The sequence below is a fragment of the Engraulis encrasicolus genome, chromosome 6 (genome assembly GCF_034702125.1).
Source record: "Engraulis encrasicolus isolate BLACKSEA-1 chromosome 6, IST_EnEncr_1.0, whole genome shotgun sequence".
NCBI classification, from domain to species: Eukaryota; Metazoa; Chordata; class Actinopteri; order Clupeiformes; family Engraulidae; genus Engraulis; species Engraulis encrasicolus.
In genome coordinates, this window is record NC_085862.1 from 43724487 (window position 1) to 43744099 (window position 19613).

The 19613-nt window shown below is 46.3% G+C and overlaps 1 protein-coding gene across 1 annotated transcript in view; it reads left to right on the forward strand.

The window, feature by feature from the left end:
• lrrc7 (leucine rich repeat containing 7) overlaps window positions 1-19613 on the forward strand; it is a 124321-nt gene that overhangs the window by 101742 nt on the left and 2966 nt on the right. Inside the window, exons 19-27 of the mRNA XM_063201711.1 lie at window positions 308-391; window positions 3343-3454; window positions 5140-5320; window positions 6582-6779; window positions 6906-8547; window positions 11363-11482; window positions 15498-16079; window positions 17274-17366; window positions 18985-19059. Coding sequence (XP_063057781.1) covers window positions 308-391; window positions 3343-3454; window positions 5140-5320; window positions 6582-6779; window positions 6906-8547; window positions 11363-11482; window positions 15498-16079; window positions 17274-17366; window positions 18985-19059 — 3087 coding nt within the window. The remainder of the gene's footprint in view (window positions 1-307; window positions 392-3342; window positions 3455-5139; window positions 5321-6581; window positions 6780-6905; window positions 8548-11362; window positions 11483-15497; window positions 16080-17273; window positions 17367-18984; window positions 19060-19613) is intronic.

Consider the following 19613-nt stretch of genomic DNA (forward strand, 5'->3'; position numbering starts at 1 on the left):
GACGTCTTCTGTATGTTGTTGTCCAAGGCCTCATGTTGCCCGTGTCAGCTAACGTCATTTGGAAATGGTGGGTGAGTCTCGGTTGGTTGTTGTGCTAACAACAATGGCCGTGTGGTTCCATAACCGCCGTCTTGCTAATGGGGGGAATGCTAGCTGCTAAGGCCCCCTTATTATGGCACTTCCCAATGTCGGTGCTTTTTCTTACAACCCAGGCGGGGCTCACCCACGCTTCCTCCTCCTTCCTCGTTCTGGTCCCATGCCAAATTCCTCTCCATCCTTTTTTTGTTTGCTTGTTTGTTTTGCTCAGATTTCTTTACGTCACGTCGTCCACCAGCTGCCTCAGCCCGAGAATGTCAGCCTGTCCATTGCATCTTCCTACTTCTGCCTCATAGTAAGTGGTTGACAGGGTGACCGGACCTCTGTGGAAAAAAAAAGAGGGAGAGCACAAGGGTGCGCATTGCAGCTCAGGGGCTGTGATGGTGGTGGTGGTGGCAGTGTATTGTGCTGTGTCTGTCTGTAGATTCTGTACCTTCACCCAGGTCATCCTCTTAGTTATAAGAAGTTTGGATTTAGGCAACTGGGCTTCTTTTTGTAGCTTAAAAGATGTGCTGTGGAGGACACAACTTGTCTTTCACTCAGTGGAAAAAGCTGAAATGTCTTTCAAGCTGCTAAGAAATGAAGTTGCCCACAACTGAACTCTTCTGAAGGTGCTGACCTGGGTTCAAAGACCGCTGATAACCTGAATTAAACCCAAGTACAATGAATCAGAGTTGATGATAAGCTATGCCTCCCCCTCTCCCCTGACTTTCACAGAACTAGGAAAAGAGATTGAAAGAGATTGAAACTTTGTGGATATGCTGTAGGTGGATGCTTGGTTATGTCAACAACACACTGCACCAAACAGTATCCGCCCACTCCAGAGACACATACAGGGATGTGTGCACACGCTTTCACACACACGCGCACACACGCACACACACACGCACACACGTACACACACATCCGCCTTTGCCCAAAAGCATTGTCAAACAGCACCCAGGCTTCTTTTCTCTCCAGCTGTGAGATGGGTTCTGGCTAGTTAAGTATTCCGGGCTGGTAATGTCTTGAGCGGATCCACCTGCCATACCAGTTTTTACTCACAGCCCCGGAGAAAGTGTTAAAATATTGATGTGTACTTGTGTTTGCCTGGGAGGGAGCAAGTGGCTCCAGCGAGTGGATACATACAAAGTCAAGGAGATGCTTGCAGACCAGGGCAGGAGGGTGGTGGTGGTGGGGATATGACTGGGGAGATGGAAGGGAAGGGAAGGGAAGGGTTGCATGCACAACCAAGAGATGCTGCTGGAGGTGGAGGTTGCCATAGATTAGAATTGACACAAGATGTGTTTGCTGGTGTGTGTGCGTGTGTGTGTGTGTGTGTGTGTGTGTGTGTGTGTGTGTGTGTGTGTGTGTGTGTGTGTGTGTGTGTGTGTGTGTGTGTGTGTGTGTGTGTGTGTGTGTGTGTGTGTGTGTGTGTGTGTGTGTGTGTGTGTGTGTGTGGTTCGACTGGAGGTGGTCAGGTGAACATGTTTCTGGCTTGTCAAGGGCAAGGAATCTGTGTGTGTGTGTGTGTGTGTGTGTGTGTGTGTGTGTGTGTGTGTGTGTGTGTGTGTGTGTGTGTGTGTGTGTGTGTGTGTGTGTGTGTGTGTGTGTGTGTGTGTGTGTGTGTGTAAGGGCATCTAGTTAACATGAACTTGCTATGTCTGGGGTTAGGAAGTGTGTGTGTATGTGTGTGTGTGTGTGTGTGTGTGTGTGTGTTTGTGTATACGTGTGTGTATGTGTGCGTGTGTGTGTGTGTGCATAAGTGTGTGTGTGCATGTGTGTATGCATGGAGTGAGCCGGAGTGAATAGGAAGGGTAGGATGGCTCAGTCTGGGTGAGTATGACAGCCCAGCGGCACAATGCAGAATAGGGAGCAGACAGGCGTCCTTCTCATGATTGATTGACAGGTCTGAGGAGCAGAGAGTGATACACAAGGGCGAAATGGAAATGTTGCCCTGTGTGTAATAGGCAGAGCCTGCAGTATAGTCTCTTGGACAATATGAATTCAATTAATTTATACTGCTATTAATACTGATATTTATACTCTATGTAGTAGTATATCACAATAGCCACAATCTCATAATACTTTATGAATACACAATACTCAAAACATGAAATGTTATAATATATAGAAATGAAAAATCGAGCCAGATAAACATGTTCATTCTTTTGAGAGTAGCACAAATATCCACTCTGTAGGCCTACTGTATTTTAACTACTGAAATGGTCACTTGTCATTTCCAGTTGTCCCCATTGTCAAATGGCTCTTGTTAAACTGGTTAATGCGTGTGTCTTCAATATTTATTGAAAAATAATTAGGATCTAATTTTGGCCATACTGTGTCATGATGAGTCAATAGCCACAGTCAGAGGGGAATGTTTATGTCCGTGTTCATTGTGCAGCGTTGTAATTATTGGCTGGCTGAAGTAATCAGCACTTTTCTCGTTTGCTTGTGCCATTCAAGCTCGCCTAGCCTTCCCGCTCTATTCACACAACAGATGAGGTTTTTGGTGTTGCCTTGCTATTGTTCGGCTAGTGGACAGATTAGCATGGGCTTGAATGGGTTATACTGTATGTGTTTGTGTATGTATGTGCTGCTCTGAATGATAGCTAGCCTTTTGTCCTCCTCATCGTAAATTTAAAAGTCTGCAGAGTTTAGAGAAACCATGAAAATAAAATTCCATTTGTCCATTTGTTATTTGACAATGATTTTGTTATTTGCGCAATTTTGACTCCCGTGCACAGTTGGCACTAAATCTTGTTTTCAGTTTTCTGAGCCAGTCAGATATCTGCATTGCAGTAGTTTAGTCATAGCATGTGACGCCTTCATGAATAGCATTCAATTCCCCTTTGTTTTTATTTATTCACTATTTTGTATTTAAGCGGCCCAAAGGAAATAATGTCTTTACTGTAACTTGGTTGTTGTATAAGTTTAGTCCAGGGTATTCGGTGCACATCCGCTGTTTTCAGATGGCCTCTCTGTACTGTGTTCTGTATCTCTTACCTCGTTCCCCTGTATTCTCACTGCATCCTGTGTGCTACCAGGACCCATGAAATATTAATGGTGGAAAAAATGGAATGTCACATCAATTATAGATATCAAACAGAAATCGTGTTTTTTCATCCCATTTTTAAAGTTACAAAAGCACCAATCCAAGCACTTAAACATTTAGAGAGAGAGAGAGAGAGAAAGTAAAGAGAGTTTCCTGTGTGTGCCCTAGTGAACAGTAAGGATGTGAAAGTGTGATTTTTTTTCTTTTCCCAGGATTCTCTTGGAGGATCGCCCAATGACATCCGCATCTCTGACATGAGACCCACCCTTGTGGAACCGCCAATGTACAAACCAAAGGTCGTGCTTCTGGGCAAAGAGAAGAAAGGTACGTTGAGCATACTGTGCCCCACTGTAAGTGCCAGAGATGTCAACAAATCTGGATCCGAAGTAAAAACTCTATCAGCAGTTTCCACACAACACAGGTGACTTCTCTGTGTAACTGGTCTACCTAGGGCCTGGAGTCCTCATTTTCTTCAGGCTCTTCTATTAGATGATTTACTTCATTTCACTTAACCAGGTTTACTCTTGAACCAGCTTCTTAGTACACCCCTCTGCTTTGAGTCATCATTACAATCAGCTGATTTAGAGCTGGCTGGATCAAATTTGTGGGAGGGTTTCTTCTTTCTGAACCTGGGATGGACACCTCTGGTGAAAGTACACCCAAGCGGGTTTTTCATCAGTGTTCTGTTGGTACCAGAAATTTGATTAAATTGTATACAGCTCTAAAACAGAGAATTAACTTTCCTTCATGTTACTGTAACTGAGGTGTTCCATCCCCTCGGGGTCTCGAACTCACCACCTCCTAGTCAACGCATCAGTTCGGGTATGGGAGGCACAGCACGATACCGCTGAGCTAAAGGACAAGTGCAATAGCTCAGCGCTATGATACTGTAAGAGGCTTCAGGAGGGAGGTTTACTTACGTTCCACGCCACACTCTGCTAGTTGGCCTCACATTAGGATTTACAAGTAAAGTGTATCCGCTATCTCCAGTTGGCAGGGGGTAGTAACTCTCAACCCCAGAGGATTGTGATGTTTCCACCGAGCATATTAGCAGATATGGCAAAACATTCTTTGCAGAGTGAAGATGTACAGGTCTGACTTTATTGTAACGGAAATGTAACGTACAGAATAATTAAGACAGGTTTTTATTTCTCATTTGATTTAATTTTTCATTTAATTTCAAGGAATCAATATTAACGGAGTGAGCTTTATTCAATGGGTGATTTACCTACTACGTATAAAAAACATATGGTATGTCTACGAACCAGTCATTAGAAATTCCTCCTCTGAACATTTTTCCCATTCCTTTTAAGTTTCAGATAGGTAGCCCTATATTGGAAATACCACCATGTACATATTTCACTGTTATCAAGCGAATGATTATGCTGGTTTTCTAAGAAGGACAGTAATGACCTTACCACCAGACAACTGTTAAACGTCTCTGCAGGCTGCTGTTGTTCCAATTAAGTAAAGGTCGCAATGACACAATAATTGCATTTCAGTGTGCCGAGGCTTATTGTAGAATGGCGCAAATAATGATTATTCAGAACAAACCCCTTTCATAAGGTGCTCAAATGGTAAACGGGGGAGAAAACATTGCCAAGAACAAGAAGTTTGGAAAAAAAAAATTCCAATGCCTCAGGCTGCCTAATTGCTTTGGGGGTTGAAATAATTGTGCTTCAACATTTCACAACTCTTTAATTTCATGTAATGTGGGGTTTTATACCCACAATATTAAGCAATAACTTTTCCTTCAGCCTGATTTTGAAGTTTGCTAGCCAGTATAAAATGTGGTAATGTGGTCAATATTGACTTTTGAGAGAAAAATGCAGTGCATTTTGTGCATCCTTCACTTTTGTTTGTGTTATAATGCTTCCTTTGGCAGGCCTTGGAAGGCCCTCCACCATCTTGTCCTAAACTCTGGATCAAAGACGATTACCGGTACCGTAACGCTCCTCAGCATGCTCACATGCCCACGACACGTCTCTCTCTCCTGTCTCCCCTTCCAGAGTCCACAGACGATTCGGACCCGGATAAGATGCATATGAACAACAGCGGCTCCTCGGCCACCTACTCGGACTACTCCCCCTCGCAGGGCTCCTCGGGCTCCTCCAACCCCCCGGGGGGCACTGTGGCCACCATGCAGGTGGCAGGCAAGGACGGGGCCCTGCAGACCCACTGGACCAACAGGTGCCGCCTTGTGTGTGTGTGTGTGTGACTTTTGTGTGAAACGTGTGTGTGTTTACGTGTGTGTGTGTGTGTCGTGTGCAAAACCTGGACCAATCGGTGTCAGTTTGCCTGTGCCACCTCGTGTGTGTGTGTGTGTTTACGTGTTTGTGTCTGTGTGTGTGTGTGTGTGTGCGTTTGTGTGTGTGTGTGTGTGTGTGTGTGTGCGTTTGTGTGTGTGTGCGTGTGTGTGTGTGTGTGTGTGAAAGGGGAACTGCAAGACCTGGACCAATGGGTATCAGTTTGCCTGTGTGTACATATGTTTATGTGTGTTATGTGTCTTTATGTTTAAATTTGCATGGTCAAAATTTGCATTTGTCAAAATTTGCAAAATCTGCATGGTCATATTTGTGTGTACAAATCCAGTAAATCACAAGTTATGTATTTCTACATGTATGTTCGTCTATGTGTGTGCAATGTGTCGATGCCGGCAAAGAAAAGAGTGTGTGCACAGACTATACAGTATACTTGTAATATTGTATGGAATTGTGATGAGTGCCATGGCTTTCACAGCCTGGAGTTAGAATGAAAGTTAAGCGTCTTCTCCACACTTGGATCTTCACTTCATTAAAATGTATATTTCGCCCATAAGGGTTTGCAAGGAAGTCGGTCATGACTACTGTTTTTCACAGAGCTAAAGTCAAGAAAGACCACTGAGATCCTCATTAAAATGCACGGAGATAAGGACCCTCTGAAAGTGGATTTAAAAAAGAAAAAAAAATCGCAGAGTGAAAGTCTCTGCCATTACTTCAAAGAGAATCATCTCTTCTAGAAGAAACAAAGTTCAAATTAAGTCATGATTTGAAGGAAAAGCCCACAGAGGATTCTACACACATTTTTATAGTCCTTTTGGGGGTTAGCAAGCACTCAGACCTGAAACTCTCCCGCAGGTGGAGATGTAGTGTACAGTATATGCTGAGTGGGAGATGATTATTATGCCATTTTTCTTTCGTGGACATAATATAAACATGGGGTCCCCAGTGGGCCTTCTCTTGCAGATAGGCATCTTACCGAAGATATTATCTCTCACACTGTTGTGTATTTCCATGTCTCCTCTCCTCTGACAATTTTTCATGTTTTGAATATTTTTTCATATGTTTTTTTATTTTATTTTTCATCTTCTTTTTCTCTTTCGTTTCCTCCTGGGTTCCTCTCCTTCTCCTTATCTCCATTTTCCTTCCCTTCCTCCCCTGCTTCTCTCCCATCTCTCCCTTGGCGGCTGCAGGCTGGCCCAGTCCTTCCCCAAGCCCATTGAGACCAAGCCTCTGCTGAGCCAGCGGGACACTCCCCCCTCCAGCACACTGCAGCACGCGGGTCCGGGGCGCACGGGGGAGAGGCGCCCGCTCAGCGACAACTTTGACACCTGGAACGACACCCCGCACTATGACAACACGGGCTTCGTGGCGGAGGAGACGCCAATGGAGGTGGGGGGCGGAGGCGTGGGAGTGGGAGTCGGAGGTGGTGTAGGCGGAGGAGGTGTTGTAGGAGGAGGTGGGGTCGGCGGTGTGGGCGGGAACGGCGACGGCGTCGGCGGCAGTGGTGGGGGTGGTGGGGGCAGCAGCAGCGCCGGGAACCCCATGCTGGGGTCGAAGCCGCGTAGCGCCTCGGCGCACGGCAGGCGACCCCTCATGAGGCAGGAGCGCATCGTTGGTGTGCCCCTGGAGCTGGAGCAGCCCGCGCATCCCTTCCACGGAGCTGGAGTCCGCGCCGCCCCCGAGCCCGCCGCCGAAGTGCCTCCTCCTCCTCCTCCTCCCCCCAACCCCTGGCAGAACTGGACCCGCACGCCTAGTCCCTTCGAGGACCGCACCGCCTTCCCCTCCAAGCTGGAGCTCACGCCGGCCAACAGCCCCAACCCCGACCGCAAGGACTTTGAGCAGGAGAACATGGGCGAGCTGCCCGGGACGTTCCCTCTGACTGGAGCTTGGGGCTTCCTGGACCAGCGGGATGCCGGGGCAGGTAGGGGTCACCCCACCGTCTACGCGCATGGTGGCCAGGGCATTCGCAAGGAGCCCATGGTGGCCAAGAATGCCCTGGCCATCAGCAAGAGCTCTGAGCGACTCTCGCCCATGATGAAGGAGGTCAAGGCCAAGTTCAAGAAGTCCCAGAGCATCGATGAGATAGACATCGGCTCCTACAAGGTCTACAGCATCCCACTGGAAACCTACAGCTCCAGCATAGAGAACCAGGGCAGCGTGGACAGGCCCGACCTACCTCCGCCCATGGAGCAGAGCATGTCCAGGAGCCAGTCGGTGCCCTTGCTGGATGACGACCTGGACGGATTTGGCTCTAGCAAGGCCCTCCAGCAGTTTCAGCAACATCAGCAGCACCAACACCAACAGCAGCAGCAGCAGAAGCCTGCCATTCCCAAGAAAGTGTATCACTTTGACCAGGGCTTCAACCCCCAGGTTGACATGGTCAAGCCCATAGAGCGTCGGGCGCCTCCGCCTTTCCCCAACACCCCCGAGTACATCAACCAACCTGGCAAGACGCTGCCCAAGGAGCTGGTGAGCCCGCGAGGGTACCGGGGCTACCCGAGTGCGGCCGATCAGATGTTCTCCTTCCCCGGCCAGTCGCCGGTGAACGAGGACAACGTCGTCCCGCAGTTCCCCCCCGCGCAGCCGCCGCAGCGCTCGCGTCCGGGCTTCCTGCGGAGGGCGGACTCGCTGGTCAGCTCCACGGAGATGGCCCTGTTCCGGCGCGTGGCCGAGGCCCAGGAGATGCAGATGCAGGCGGAGGCCTCGTACGGCAGGCCCCAGTACGGCAAGCCCATGCTGGAGCACCAGAACAGCATGTCCACCATGGTGGACTCACAGTTCCACAAGAGGAACGGCCGCTACGAGGAGGACTACTCGTCCTACCAGGAGCCCAAGAAGCCCATCATGGGCTACCCCACCAAGAGCCTGACTCAGCGGCGCCCCCTGTCTGCGCGTAGCTACAGCACCGAGACCTATGGGGCGTCGCAGGCGAGGCCCGTTTCGGCTCGGCCCACCATGGCCGCCCTACTGGAGAGGATGCCGTCGTCGGACTACAACCTCGGCACCTGCAACGAGAAGGTCATCATGGACACGGCTGACATGAAAGCCATGAAAGCCATGCAGCAGGCCCCGAAGCCGGAGGACATCGCCTCCAAGATGCCGGTGGACTGGAGGCAGCAGCTCCTCAGGCACATAGAGGCCAAACGACTGGACCGGGTAAGTATGGAACTTAACAGAAAATACTGTATCTGTCTATCTGTAACAGTATGGAACTCCTACATAGTAGCAGCCGATATCGGACTCTGGTATGAATATCCAGGTTTCTGTCTAGGTTCTGTATTTCACTAATCCCATTTTGATGTCACCATTCACTTTTAAAAGCACCTTAATGATATCAGTACTAGGGTGGCCATCGGTCCGTTTTTACGACCTGTTCACGACGTTCGTGTGTCCCTCTCTTTGTCTTTCCTTTCCTCCTAGCCTTTTGCTTATGGCCTCGAGATGCGAGCCAACGTCATTGACGCAAACTAGACCTTGACAGTCGGTCGCGTTTCCGATATCTGCGGCCGCCATGTTACTCCAGATATAACCCCAGACCTAAATGCCTTTACAACGATACGAGGGTTCTCACAACTTTACAAACAGGGCAAAGAAACGTCTTTCTGCACGGGCGCTGTCTGTATTTTGAGCTCGTGTTGTTGGTTATCCAGCGTCTGCATGGAAAAAAAAAGGTTGACAGAAGCGGTTTGCCTCCCTTAAAACACCGCTGATAAACAGACTTCTGACCAACTTTGAGTAAAGTAAATCAAATTAATTATTGGCTATTAGGCCTACGAATGCATGACTACCCAAAATACATTAAAAAAATATATTTTAAAAAATGTGAAACAGCCTACACAGACAACAACGGAAGGATTTGTCTATCGTAACCTGCCGTCTCTGATACAATATTAAGTTAGTGGTACTGATGACTCCTTTATCGGAGTGAGGTAATGAAATGCGAAAATCCTTCCCCCCAAAAATATTGTTTTACAAGTAAAACTGTTGTTGGCAGCTGAGGTAAGATGGCAGCACTGTTCCCTGATTTCTGCCTACAGTTTAGAGTGCCAACTTCACTGTTTTCTCCACGGAGGCGGGGATTCGGCAAGTCGAAGCAATGGGTGCGCGCGAGGACGCTAGGATAGAAAGTTAAGGGGCGGGGTTGTCCGGCCGAAGTCTGGACAGCTGGTCACCCTAATCAGTACACACCCCTTCCTTCTCGGTTCGACCACATTAAATACCACCATAACCCTCACTGCTACCACTGTGACATGATATCAAACCATTTTTTTATTACAACACGAATCATTCAGCGCCATGTACGTACGTCCAATGGTCACAAAACACCATAAGCTAAGCTAAGCCACCATTAGCTAAGCAGACATAGCTTTTTCACTCCAGTGCTTGTACTGTACTATATACCTGTTAACCATGAGTGTATCTGACTGTGTCGTTGTGTTGTTGATGTTGCCACTGACGACGTTGCTCTTGCTGTAGACTGCTACTGTTCTGTCGGAAACACTCCGCTTCCCCCTCACCCAGCCCCTCACTCTGTTGCAGCTAGCGCGCAGTGTGTGTGTGGCGCCACGTGGCTCCTCCACTCTCTCCGCCTTGCTGCTGCGATGTCGCAGTGTGTGATCTCTTTTCTGTGTGTGTGTGTGTGTGTGTTTGTTTGTGTGTGTGTCTCTCCCATGTCACTCGCGTCCTGTGGTTGTTGGTTGGTCTGGTCTTCCCCCCCTCCTCTTCACTCAGAGCGCTGTCCTTAAGCACAACACAGTAAACTTCGGCATGCTGTACTCTGGAGGCTATGCCGCACCGCATGCCGGCAGAAGCATGACCATAAACTTTTACAATAACTCAAAGCATGACAACCAAACTACACAGTGGCTACCTCTCCCAAATGTGAGTATAAAACAACAAAAGACTCCAAATCTCAAACGAAAGTAGTTGTAGTACCAATAATCACGGTTTTGCATGACTTGACGTTTGGCTACTCAACTGCAAACAATCGTATGGATTTCAATTCTGTTTTATTTATTTTTATCAGTCAGCCTTGATGGATGAATAAATGCTTCAGACCTCATTGCAATACAGGATGGCCTACAATACAATTTTCTGAAGTGTCCTGACTTTGATAGTTTCAGTAAAAAACTATCCATAGCTCCCAGTTTGACACAGCAGTGCCTATCAGGCCTAGCTTTTTACTCTTTTTTTCTCTATCTCTCTTTCCTCATCTGTCTTTTACTATCTCTCTTCCTGCCTGTCTCACTTTCTCTACCACTCTCCTTTTGGAGGCTCTCGCACTATTCTGCCAGTATCTCTTTCCGGACGTCTCTGTCTTCCTCTCTCCTCTTTTCTGACTCTCCTTTCTAACAGCCCCTCTGCCTGTCTGCCTCTTTCTATTTCGTCTATTCCTCTGTCTCTGTCCTCTCTCAATCTCTCATCTCTTTGCTCACTCACTGTCAGGTGTTTTGTCTTGCATGGCTGCAGTCTATGTTTCAGTTCAAACAGTTCACCATTCTTGGCCGTTTGTTCTGAAGGACCCCCACTATCCATTCGCCATTTAAGAGGCAATCAGACACCAGTCAGAGAAAGCAAATAGCCAGCCCGCCTAAGGTGTAGAATTGCCGAAAAAAGGGCCAATTTTCTTCTCTGTCTGGTTTTGACATGGAGCATCAGCTTGCCTCTGCAGTACTCATTTTTTCCAGGAAGTAATTTTGCTTTCAAGCCACTAACATTAAAGAAAATCAAAGACTATTTCAAGTGAATGTGGTGGTAAGGGAAAACTTTGCAGCAGAAACCCATTTTCAACAAGAGGGGTATGTCCCATTACATCTTGAAAATAGCTAAACACGTCACATTTACAGATGAATTCATTCGACCGTAAATCGCCGGCAATGGATTTTAGTCCCGGATTTGTTTTCAGAGAGGAGAAACATTGCTACGCTTGGCCCCGCTAAGATGTGCTCTTTTTAACGATCTCCCCTGTCAGACCCCCTCACAGCAGAGCAATATTCTAGATAACGGCCAGGAGGTGATGTCGCCAGGGAGCCAGTGGACGCCCTACTCGCTGGGTAGGAGAGATGTGCCCCCCGAGAGTCTCATGAAGAAGGTAAGCAACCTCTCTCTCTCCCTCCCTCCCTCCAGATTTCTCTCTCTCTCCCTCCATTTTTCTCTCTCGCTAACCTCCAACAAACTGTCTCTCACTCACATACACATTCTCTCTCTTCTCTTTTTCTCTCTCTAGCTCTTTCTCTCTGCTGAACCCTGCAACAAACTGTCTCTCACTCACAAACACATACTTTCTCACTCTCTTTCTCTCTGTAGCTCTCTCTCTCTCTCTGCTGAACCCTCCAACAAACTCACTCACACTCTCCCGCTCTCTCTTCATCACTCTTTTTCCATATACCAAATGAAACCTCCAACAAACTCTCTTACACTCTGTCTCTGTCTCTCTCCACCTCTACTGGCCTGGGGGAAATGCACTTCAATTTAAAAAGTGTGATTTACTAACCATAATATCATACTCTGCTGCATAGCAATACTGTCTCATATCACATAATTCCATAATATTTCTGTCAATGCAGACCATATACTGTGTGTATAATAATCACTGTGGAAACTGTGGGTATGAAAGCAACTCTGATGTACACAGCTACAAAGGATTCCTGGAAGATGAACAGACGTCAAGATCAAAAGGAAAACCTGTCAAAAAAAACAAAGGACAGATTTTCTATCACAGATGTTTACAGTGAAGGCATGTGGTGTGGTTACACACTACTATTAGTCCAAAAGAAGTGCTGTCTAAAGTGCATTTGACAGATGCATCGACACTTACAAACGTGTTTCATCAACGCTGTGAACCAATGGAAACCTTGAGTGTTTGTTCAGAGTGGCTTGAATCTGTGGTTGTAGCCGCTCTCTCTCTATCTATCTCTCTCTCTCCTGATATTAAGATCTTAAACCGAGGCTTAGCCATCTGAGAGTGTATCGTCACGAAAGGCTTTGCCGCGTCTCTTTCCCCAAGATGGCATCCATCTTCTCCTCATATCTGTTCACTGCTCAAGGGACCTACCTCACCTACCGCAATCTCATAACATGGATCTTAGTGCTATCATCGAGGCCACAGTTAGATTAAGCACACTTGTCCTCTTGTAAACCCCCCCTATTTGCTACTTGTATCTGAAGTCACGTGCCATGGTCCATCTGTGTGCCATTTTTGATGGCCTGCTTTAACGGTGATTGCGGTGCCAATGTTAAATGTCAGTAATTGGCAACTGCCGCACACTGAATCATCTCCACGGTGCTCTATTCTACACCGGTTGCCTTGGCGACCATATTCTGTCAGCCTCTCTCTCTGGCTGTCATTCAGGAAGGGGCTTTGTGCTGTTCATGCCGGAACAGATAAGCGAACCGAGCGCATCCTCTTGTGTTGTTAAGTCCAAATTGCTGTCACTGCCGAATGCCGGGGGCAAAGAGGATGCAAGATGACATGTAAGTCTAGAAAGCAACTTGTTCTGAATGGAGGTTGTTTATGAGCCTGGTGGCAGCTAGGTAGGATGTGAGAGGATGGTGAATAGATTGCTCCAGAAAGCAAGATGTCATTATGACAGCATGCAATTAAAGCATCATGAAGCAAGCTGCAGAAATATGCATACTGTTATTTAATATATTGAAACAGTGGCCATGACTATAGTAGATTGTTTGGCTGTTACTGTTTCACTGATCAATATAGTGTGGCTGTTGGCCATGACTTAAGATAGTTCGGATGTTATTGTTTCACTGACCAATCCAGTGTAGTGTCATCAAAAGGCCAAACATAAGGGGCGCCTTGATGCAGCCAACTGAGGTGCTCAATTTTAACTCTCCATGCCATGGCCTGAGGTTCAAATTCTAATCCTTCTTGGGTGTCTCTTCCGTCCTGTCAAATGAAAGGCAAAAATGACCAAAGGTGTGCTTATGCGCTTGAATAATTTTAATCAGGCAAGAGAGAATTAAGTAGTACAGAAAGACATGGAGTGGGAGTAGGAAATGACCCTGAAATAACTAGGAAATGACCTGGGTAAGATCTGTCCCTGTTAATCACAGGGGTGCGTCTGTAGCCAGTTGCATCACAACATTCCCCCAAAGACACTGTCTCTGACAACAGAGAGCCTTTGGTAATCACAAATATGGTTGCTACACAGATCCACTTTACTACAGACGCTCAGCGGCAGAGTTGGACAGGCTGCTGAGAGATTACAGTTGTGCGTCATTTGGCATGTTTGCACAGGCCTAAGACCGAGGAGTCAGTTTCGGACTGCAAACAAATTTCCCTCTAGTGCACTTCACTCCAGGGTGGAGCGGGTGTAACAGACTCTTATTTCCAAAGTAAAGTAAGGGAGGTGTCTGAAGTAGGAAAGCCAGAGCTAAGATCCAAAGCAAAGTACAGTAGAACGTATGTGTGTGCGTGTCTGTGTCTGTGTGTGTGCTCTGTTTTTGAAAGATGGGGAGATATCCATGTACAGGGCAGTGATGGGATATCTTACAGGAGCCTCTCAGCTTTCTGAAGTGACTGTCTCACATACAGATAAAAGACACCGCATGTGTCCATGTGAAGTTGCTCGGTGAGTAGATAGCACCGCAACACCCTCTCCGTCAAAATTTTGATGTGAGAGGTTTTGATGTCAGCGGAAGCTGAGCTGACCCAAAGGAAATGTGAGTGTGAGATGACATCAAAGTCAGAGTGCCACTCCGAACCAAACTGGTGGTGTGCACTTCAGTCTGGCCGGCGAGTGGCCAGTGTAATGACGATGGTGAAGTTGCATGTGTGTGTACCTTTTTGGAAAGTCATTTCTTTGGGCCACCTGCATCACCAGCCTCTCAAGACTTTTTATTTGATGTGGGTCATCTTCAAAAAAGTGTAGGTCATTTGGGTAATTGTGGACCCCAGATACATGTAGGTCCTCCAGAATGATTGCCATACTCCTTTCACACACTTGGAAGGAGAGGTGGGCTGTGTTGGCCAGAGCACAACTATCAACTCTATGACCAGAGGAGAACTAATCATCAAATCATTTTCTTGAAACAGAACCATGGACAAAGATGAAGTCTAAATGTTGTTTAGATGGGAAAAATGTACAGTGAAAGCCTTCCCATCATCTCCCATTGTAATTGTGACACATCACTCCACAGCACACAGTGCTAACAGCACACAACAAAATTGCATTAATGCTTCACCCGTGCAAGGGGGCAGTGCTAAATGGTTCCCCAAGGGAGCAGTGCAGCAGGACGGTACCATGCTCAGGGTACCTCAGTTTGGATAGCAGTTCAGTTCATATGTGAGTCAAGGCAGGTTAGCAAATACTTTTGGCAATTTATTGTATCTATATCAGTTGAATGACGATAAAACTTTGCCCAATTTGCCCCAGTTGAAAGGCAATCGTCAAATATATGAACAGCAATATAGGGTAGCAACTAACTAATACGTCGTCTTCTAGTAATTTAGCGTGTCAATGTAGTCATATAAAGGCTGCTCCATATCATTTCCTATTTCTCCTCCTGATGCATATTGGTGGGGCTCTCTGCATATGGTGCATGTCTTCTCCTGGGCATGTCTGTGACCCTCAGTGCTGCTCTGGACCATAACAGAAGCTCTGTCATCTGCATTTCTGCTGCTCTCTGACACTCTGCCCTCTGGGATGTGTAACCAGAGTTCAAATTGCATCAGAGCCCTCTGGAGTTCAGTGGCCTCTCCTCACCTCAGCAATACAACCAGCCAGATTTGAGCTCACTCTCTCTTAAAGTATTTATACAGTATTAATGCTGTAGAATGAAATGTTTAATATTTCTTAGTAAGGACCCCCATCTCCTTACAAAACTCTATCTAACTCAACTCTATCACCATGTGTTGAGTCCATACAGGATTACAGTCAGAGCAGGCTCTTTCTCCTTCAATGTATGTAGTCGAGTAGGATAGAGGCTCCCCTTCCCTGAAAAAGCCAATCTTACCAATCTCAAATGTTAACACATAGTCCTCCTTTGCTCAGCTAAGCTGCAACAGACACAGTACAGTATTTCGACTAATTTTGGAGAGCAGAAAAAAAGCCAATGTCATCATTGTGTGTGAACTCTCTCTCTCCACACAGGGTCTCGGCCACAGCCCCCACCAGCCCCAGACCATGGTCATGACCTCCGCCACGGCGGCCGCCACACCATCCCACCGGCAGATGCGCGAGCAACAGCAGCACCAACAGCAGCAGCACCAACAGCAGCAGCACCATCAACAGCAGCAGCAGCACCACCACCAACAGCAGCAGCAGCAGCATCCACAGCAGCAGCAGTACCACCAGCAGCAGCAGCAGCAGCTTCAGCACCAACACCAACAACACCAACACCAGCTCCAGCAGCAGGTGCAGTCCTATCAGCCGCCGCCCTCCCAGCAGCAGTACCAACACCATCAGCAGCAGCAACAGCAGCAGCAGCAGCAGTACCAGGCCACTCAACCCTATCAACAGCAGACACAGCATCATCCGCAGCATCATCCGCAGCAGCAGCAGCAGCAGCAGCATCAGCAGCAGTACGAGGGCGCCATCAACAAGATCTCCATCCAGCAGTACCAGTCGCCGCTGCCCCCCATGCCCATCACCACCACCAGCCCGCGACCCCAGAGTGCGCGCTGCCTCGTCCAGACCAAGGGCCAGAAGAGTATGGACGGGTTCCAGGAGCAGGTGTGGGCCGACCCGGTGTGTGTTTTACAGCAGTCAGAAAGGCAGAAACGTGGATTTGCATGCACATGCAGAGGCTATGTTCTGGATAGTGGTTATGTAGGCTGGTGGTTCTACTCCCCATACTGCACTGGATAGTCGATAATGGGTCATTTAGGCTGGATAGTACTGTAGGTATGGTTATCGTAACTCTACTAAAAATGGTCAGAAGGAGTGCTGCAGTTTAAATAGCTATATAGTGTTAAGTTTAAAGAACTTTGAAGAACATACAGTAGGCTAAGTACATTTTGAAGCTATGCTATGGAAAAGTGGTCGATGTAGGCTTGATAAAAAGCAATTTACATCCATATATGGTTTGGGTGTCATGATCCCTCTATGTTAATGCTCATAAGAGCTGCTATAATTTGCTTTCTCACAATATCAAAAAGACAGAGAACATAGTCTCAGCAAATACTGGAAGTGCAGTCTTACACCTCTCCTCTATGTGTGGTTTGGTTATTGTGGTGTTATAGCTTGAGGTACTATAGTTTGTAGTTGTAGTTATGGAAAAGTTTTTTTTTACGTTTTTTTCTCCATTTTTATGATTTTGTCTTGTAAGTGTAAGTGATGTGGAGACATGCAGTATATCCTATGCAAGTTGCATACATTATTCAAGTGTCACGTCATACCAACAATGTTCTCTCTGATATCACTGAGAACCTGAAAAATGTATCTGTATCTTTTTTCTATTTTATATGGGATCCGTTGCTCTGATTGTCAGTAGAATGAATGCTGTACATGCCACGTCATCCTACACACTCACACTCCTTGTACGAGACCACACGTGCATGAGTGCACAAGTGTGTGCACACCTTTTTCTTTTGCAACTTGATGACATGCTGTTAGTGATGGTAGGGTTGGTGAATGATGTCCCCACAGCTGAAGACTGTGTGATTACCTTTAGCCAGACCCTCACGAGTCGAGTATTGTTACTTACTGGTATACACATTACCCTACTGCAGTGGCATTTCTGAAAGAAGCACCTGAACTCCCATTCATTTGAGTGAATATCATTTGAATGAATAATTCTTGTGCTGTTGGGTCGGCAGATACATTGCAGGAATGACGCACGATGAGGCACTACATGCTCCAGCCCTAGCCAACGCCGCTTGGTTCTGAATACCCCTGTGTGTATGTGTTTGTGTTTGTGTCTGTCAGTTCTGTGTGAGGATCGAGAAGAGCCCGGGTCTGGGCTTCAGCATCTCAGGGGGAATCAGTGGACAGGGAAATCCGTTCAAGCCCTCCGATATGGTAAGACTGCAAAGTCCAGAGCAGCTAGTCCATACCATTTGTTGTGGCTCATCAACCGCAGTATTGATCGAAGGCCAATGTATTCGCATAATGATAAGTGGAGTGACAACTTGCATTAATTTCTTTTTAACAAGGCTTTCTGCCTTCGTAAGAAATGTAGCTCTGCTGTGTGTGTGTGTTTTTTTTTGTTTTGTTTTTTAACCGAAGATGGCTCAGGTCTCTCTTTATTGCTAGAGAGTTACCATGGAAACGTGGTGGTGCAATGCACTGTGTTGTGCACGAGCCAAAAGCGTCATGTTGCTATCACTGCATGTCTTGCCAAACTCTGCTCAATCACTGTATTTACTGAAGTGATGTATTGCTTAATTATGAAATCATATGCTGAAAGTACAGTTTAATTAATACCAACAATATGTTGTCAAAGGAATGACAAACAGGTGTATTATGAGTTTACTGAAACTTATCTTTCCTCCATACTCAAGCAGCACTCTTTTATGTGGTTTTGTATTTATTTATCAATATAATGTACGATAGCACTACGCTGACATGAGAAGAAGCCTTCTTCCATATGGTGTCACATTTAACCCATTTTAGCCTAAAGCACCTGCAAAAAACGCCTGCTGAATGCCTAAGCCCTTTTTGGTTTAAAAAAAAACTGTATAAAAACCTAGATTTCTCAGCCCCCAAAGCACAGAAAAACACGAAATAAGTTGCATTTAAAAGCTAGGAGCTAGGATCATCTTTCATTAGCATGTATTTATTCAGCTCTTACAAAATTAAAAAAAATAATATAAAAACAAAATAATACAAAACTCAATCTCAATTGAGCTTGGATGCAGCATTTATGTCGCTCCAGAGTAGACGCCTTAGGTCAATGCAGCGTATATGCAGAATCAGGCTTAAATGGGTTAAAGGGCAACACTAACCACATGTTATTGAACTTAATTCATGTTGCTCTATCCGGTTACTGTGGGAACCAACAGTGAAGCTGGATCACAGACGCCTCAAGGGATCCTCCGTCGTACAGTGCCGTGTTGCATGGGACAGTATGTGATGCAGTGTACAGTTAACTAGTCAAGGCGTTAGTGACTCACTGAATACCTAGGTGTACTAGTGTTTGAGCAGAATCAGATATTGTACTGATGAGCTGATGAACTGTTGGTGCATTTATAATCTCTGCCTTGACATTAACTATGAAGTTAATTGAAGTCAAAGCTGCAGCTCTTGTGGCACATCACAAATTGCCAAGTTACAAGACAAAGACAAAGACCTGCTACTATAAAGCGGAAATATGAATGCTGTTTAATCATTTAAGCCAAGTTACAAGACAAAGACAATGTCTTGCTACTATAAAGCCAAAATATGAATGCTGTTTAATCATTTAAGCTCATTTCATTCTAAACGATAACCTTTTGTAGTCCATTTAGTGGACTAATTGACAATAGCATTTGACTGCACGATATAGTATAAGGCACCAGAAAATAGTCCGATGGTCGGTCTATTCATTGGCAGAGTGACCGTCCATGTACTATAATAAGGCAATCGATAAATGAAAGGCAAAGATTCTAAACCATCTCCACCATGTGGTTCCTAACCTCATATCACTTTTGACTTATAGGGTATCTTTGTTACTAGGGTACAGCCTGACGGACCGGCTTCTGGCGCCCTGCAACCTGGGGACAAAATCCTGAAGGTAACCGTGTTGTCCCTCCACCCATTGCCCCATTACATTGTTGTCTTCCTCGTCTGTCCTCCTCCCGAGACAGCAAGTGCTGCTGTCGCCACATCGCCAACAGGGGCTGTGCATGTGGCATCTTGTGTTGGATGTGTGTCAAACAAGTCAAGTAAGCATGATGGAACCCCCGTTTTGTTTTGACTGTTGGTGTCAAACCTCCAAAAACATGCTTCACTTGTAATCAAAAGTGTAAGTCATTCAGCTCAGTTTTTTTGACGTCTTGCTGTCTGAGCAGATTAGGAGAGGTTTAGTGAATGTCATTGGTCTAATGGCATGAGAGAGACTGCGACTGAATTGTAAAAGAAAGATTAGATTGTTTCTATCCAGTGTCGAATCTCTACTCCTTTAACCCTTCCCCCCTCAAACTATCCTTTCTACCTTTCAAACTTTGCAGATTGAATCTGGTCTTTTTTGTTTTCTTTTTGATTTGCTTGAAAGGGCGAATTTGTATGGAGTTCAATTCTCAAACACATTGAAATGCCCATCTCCATCTTCAACCATACTAGTAACTT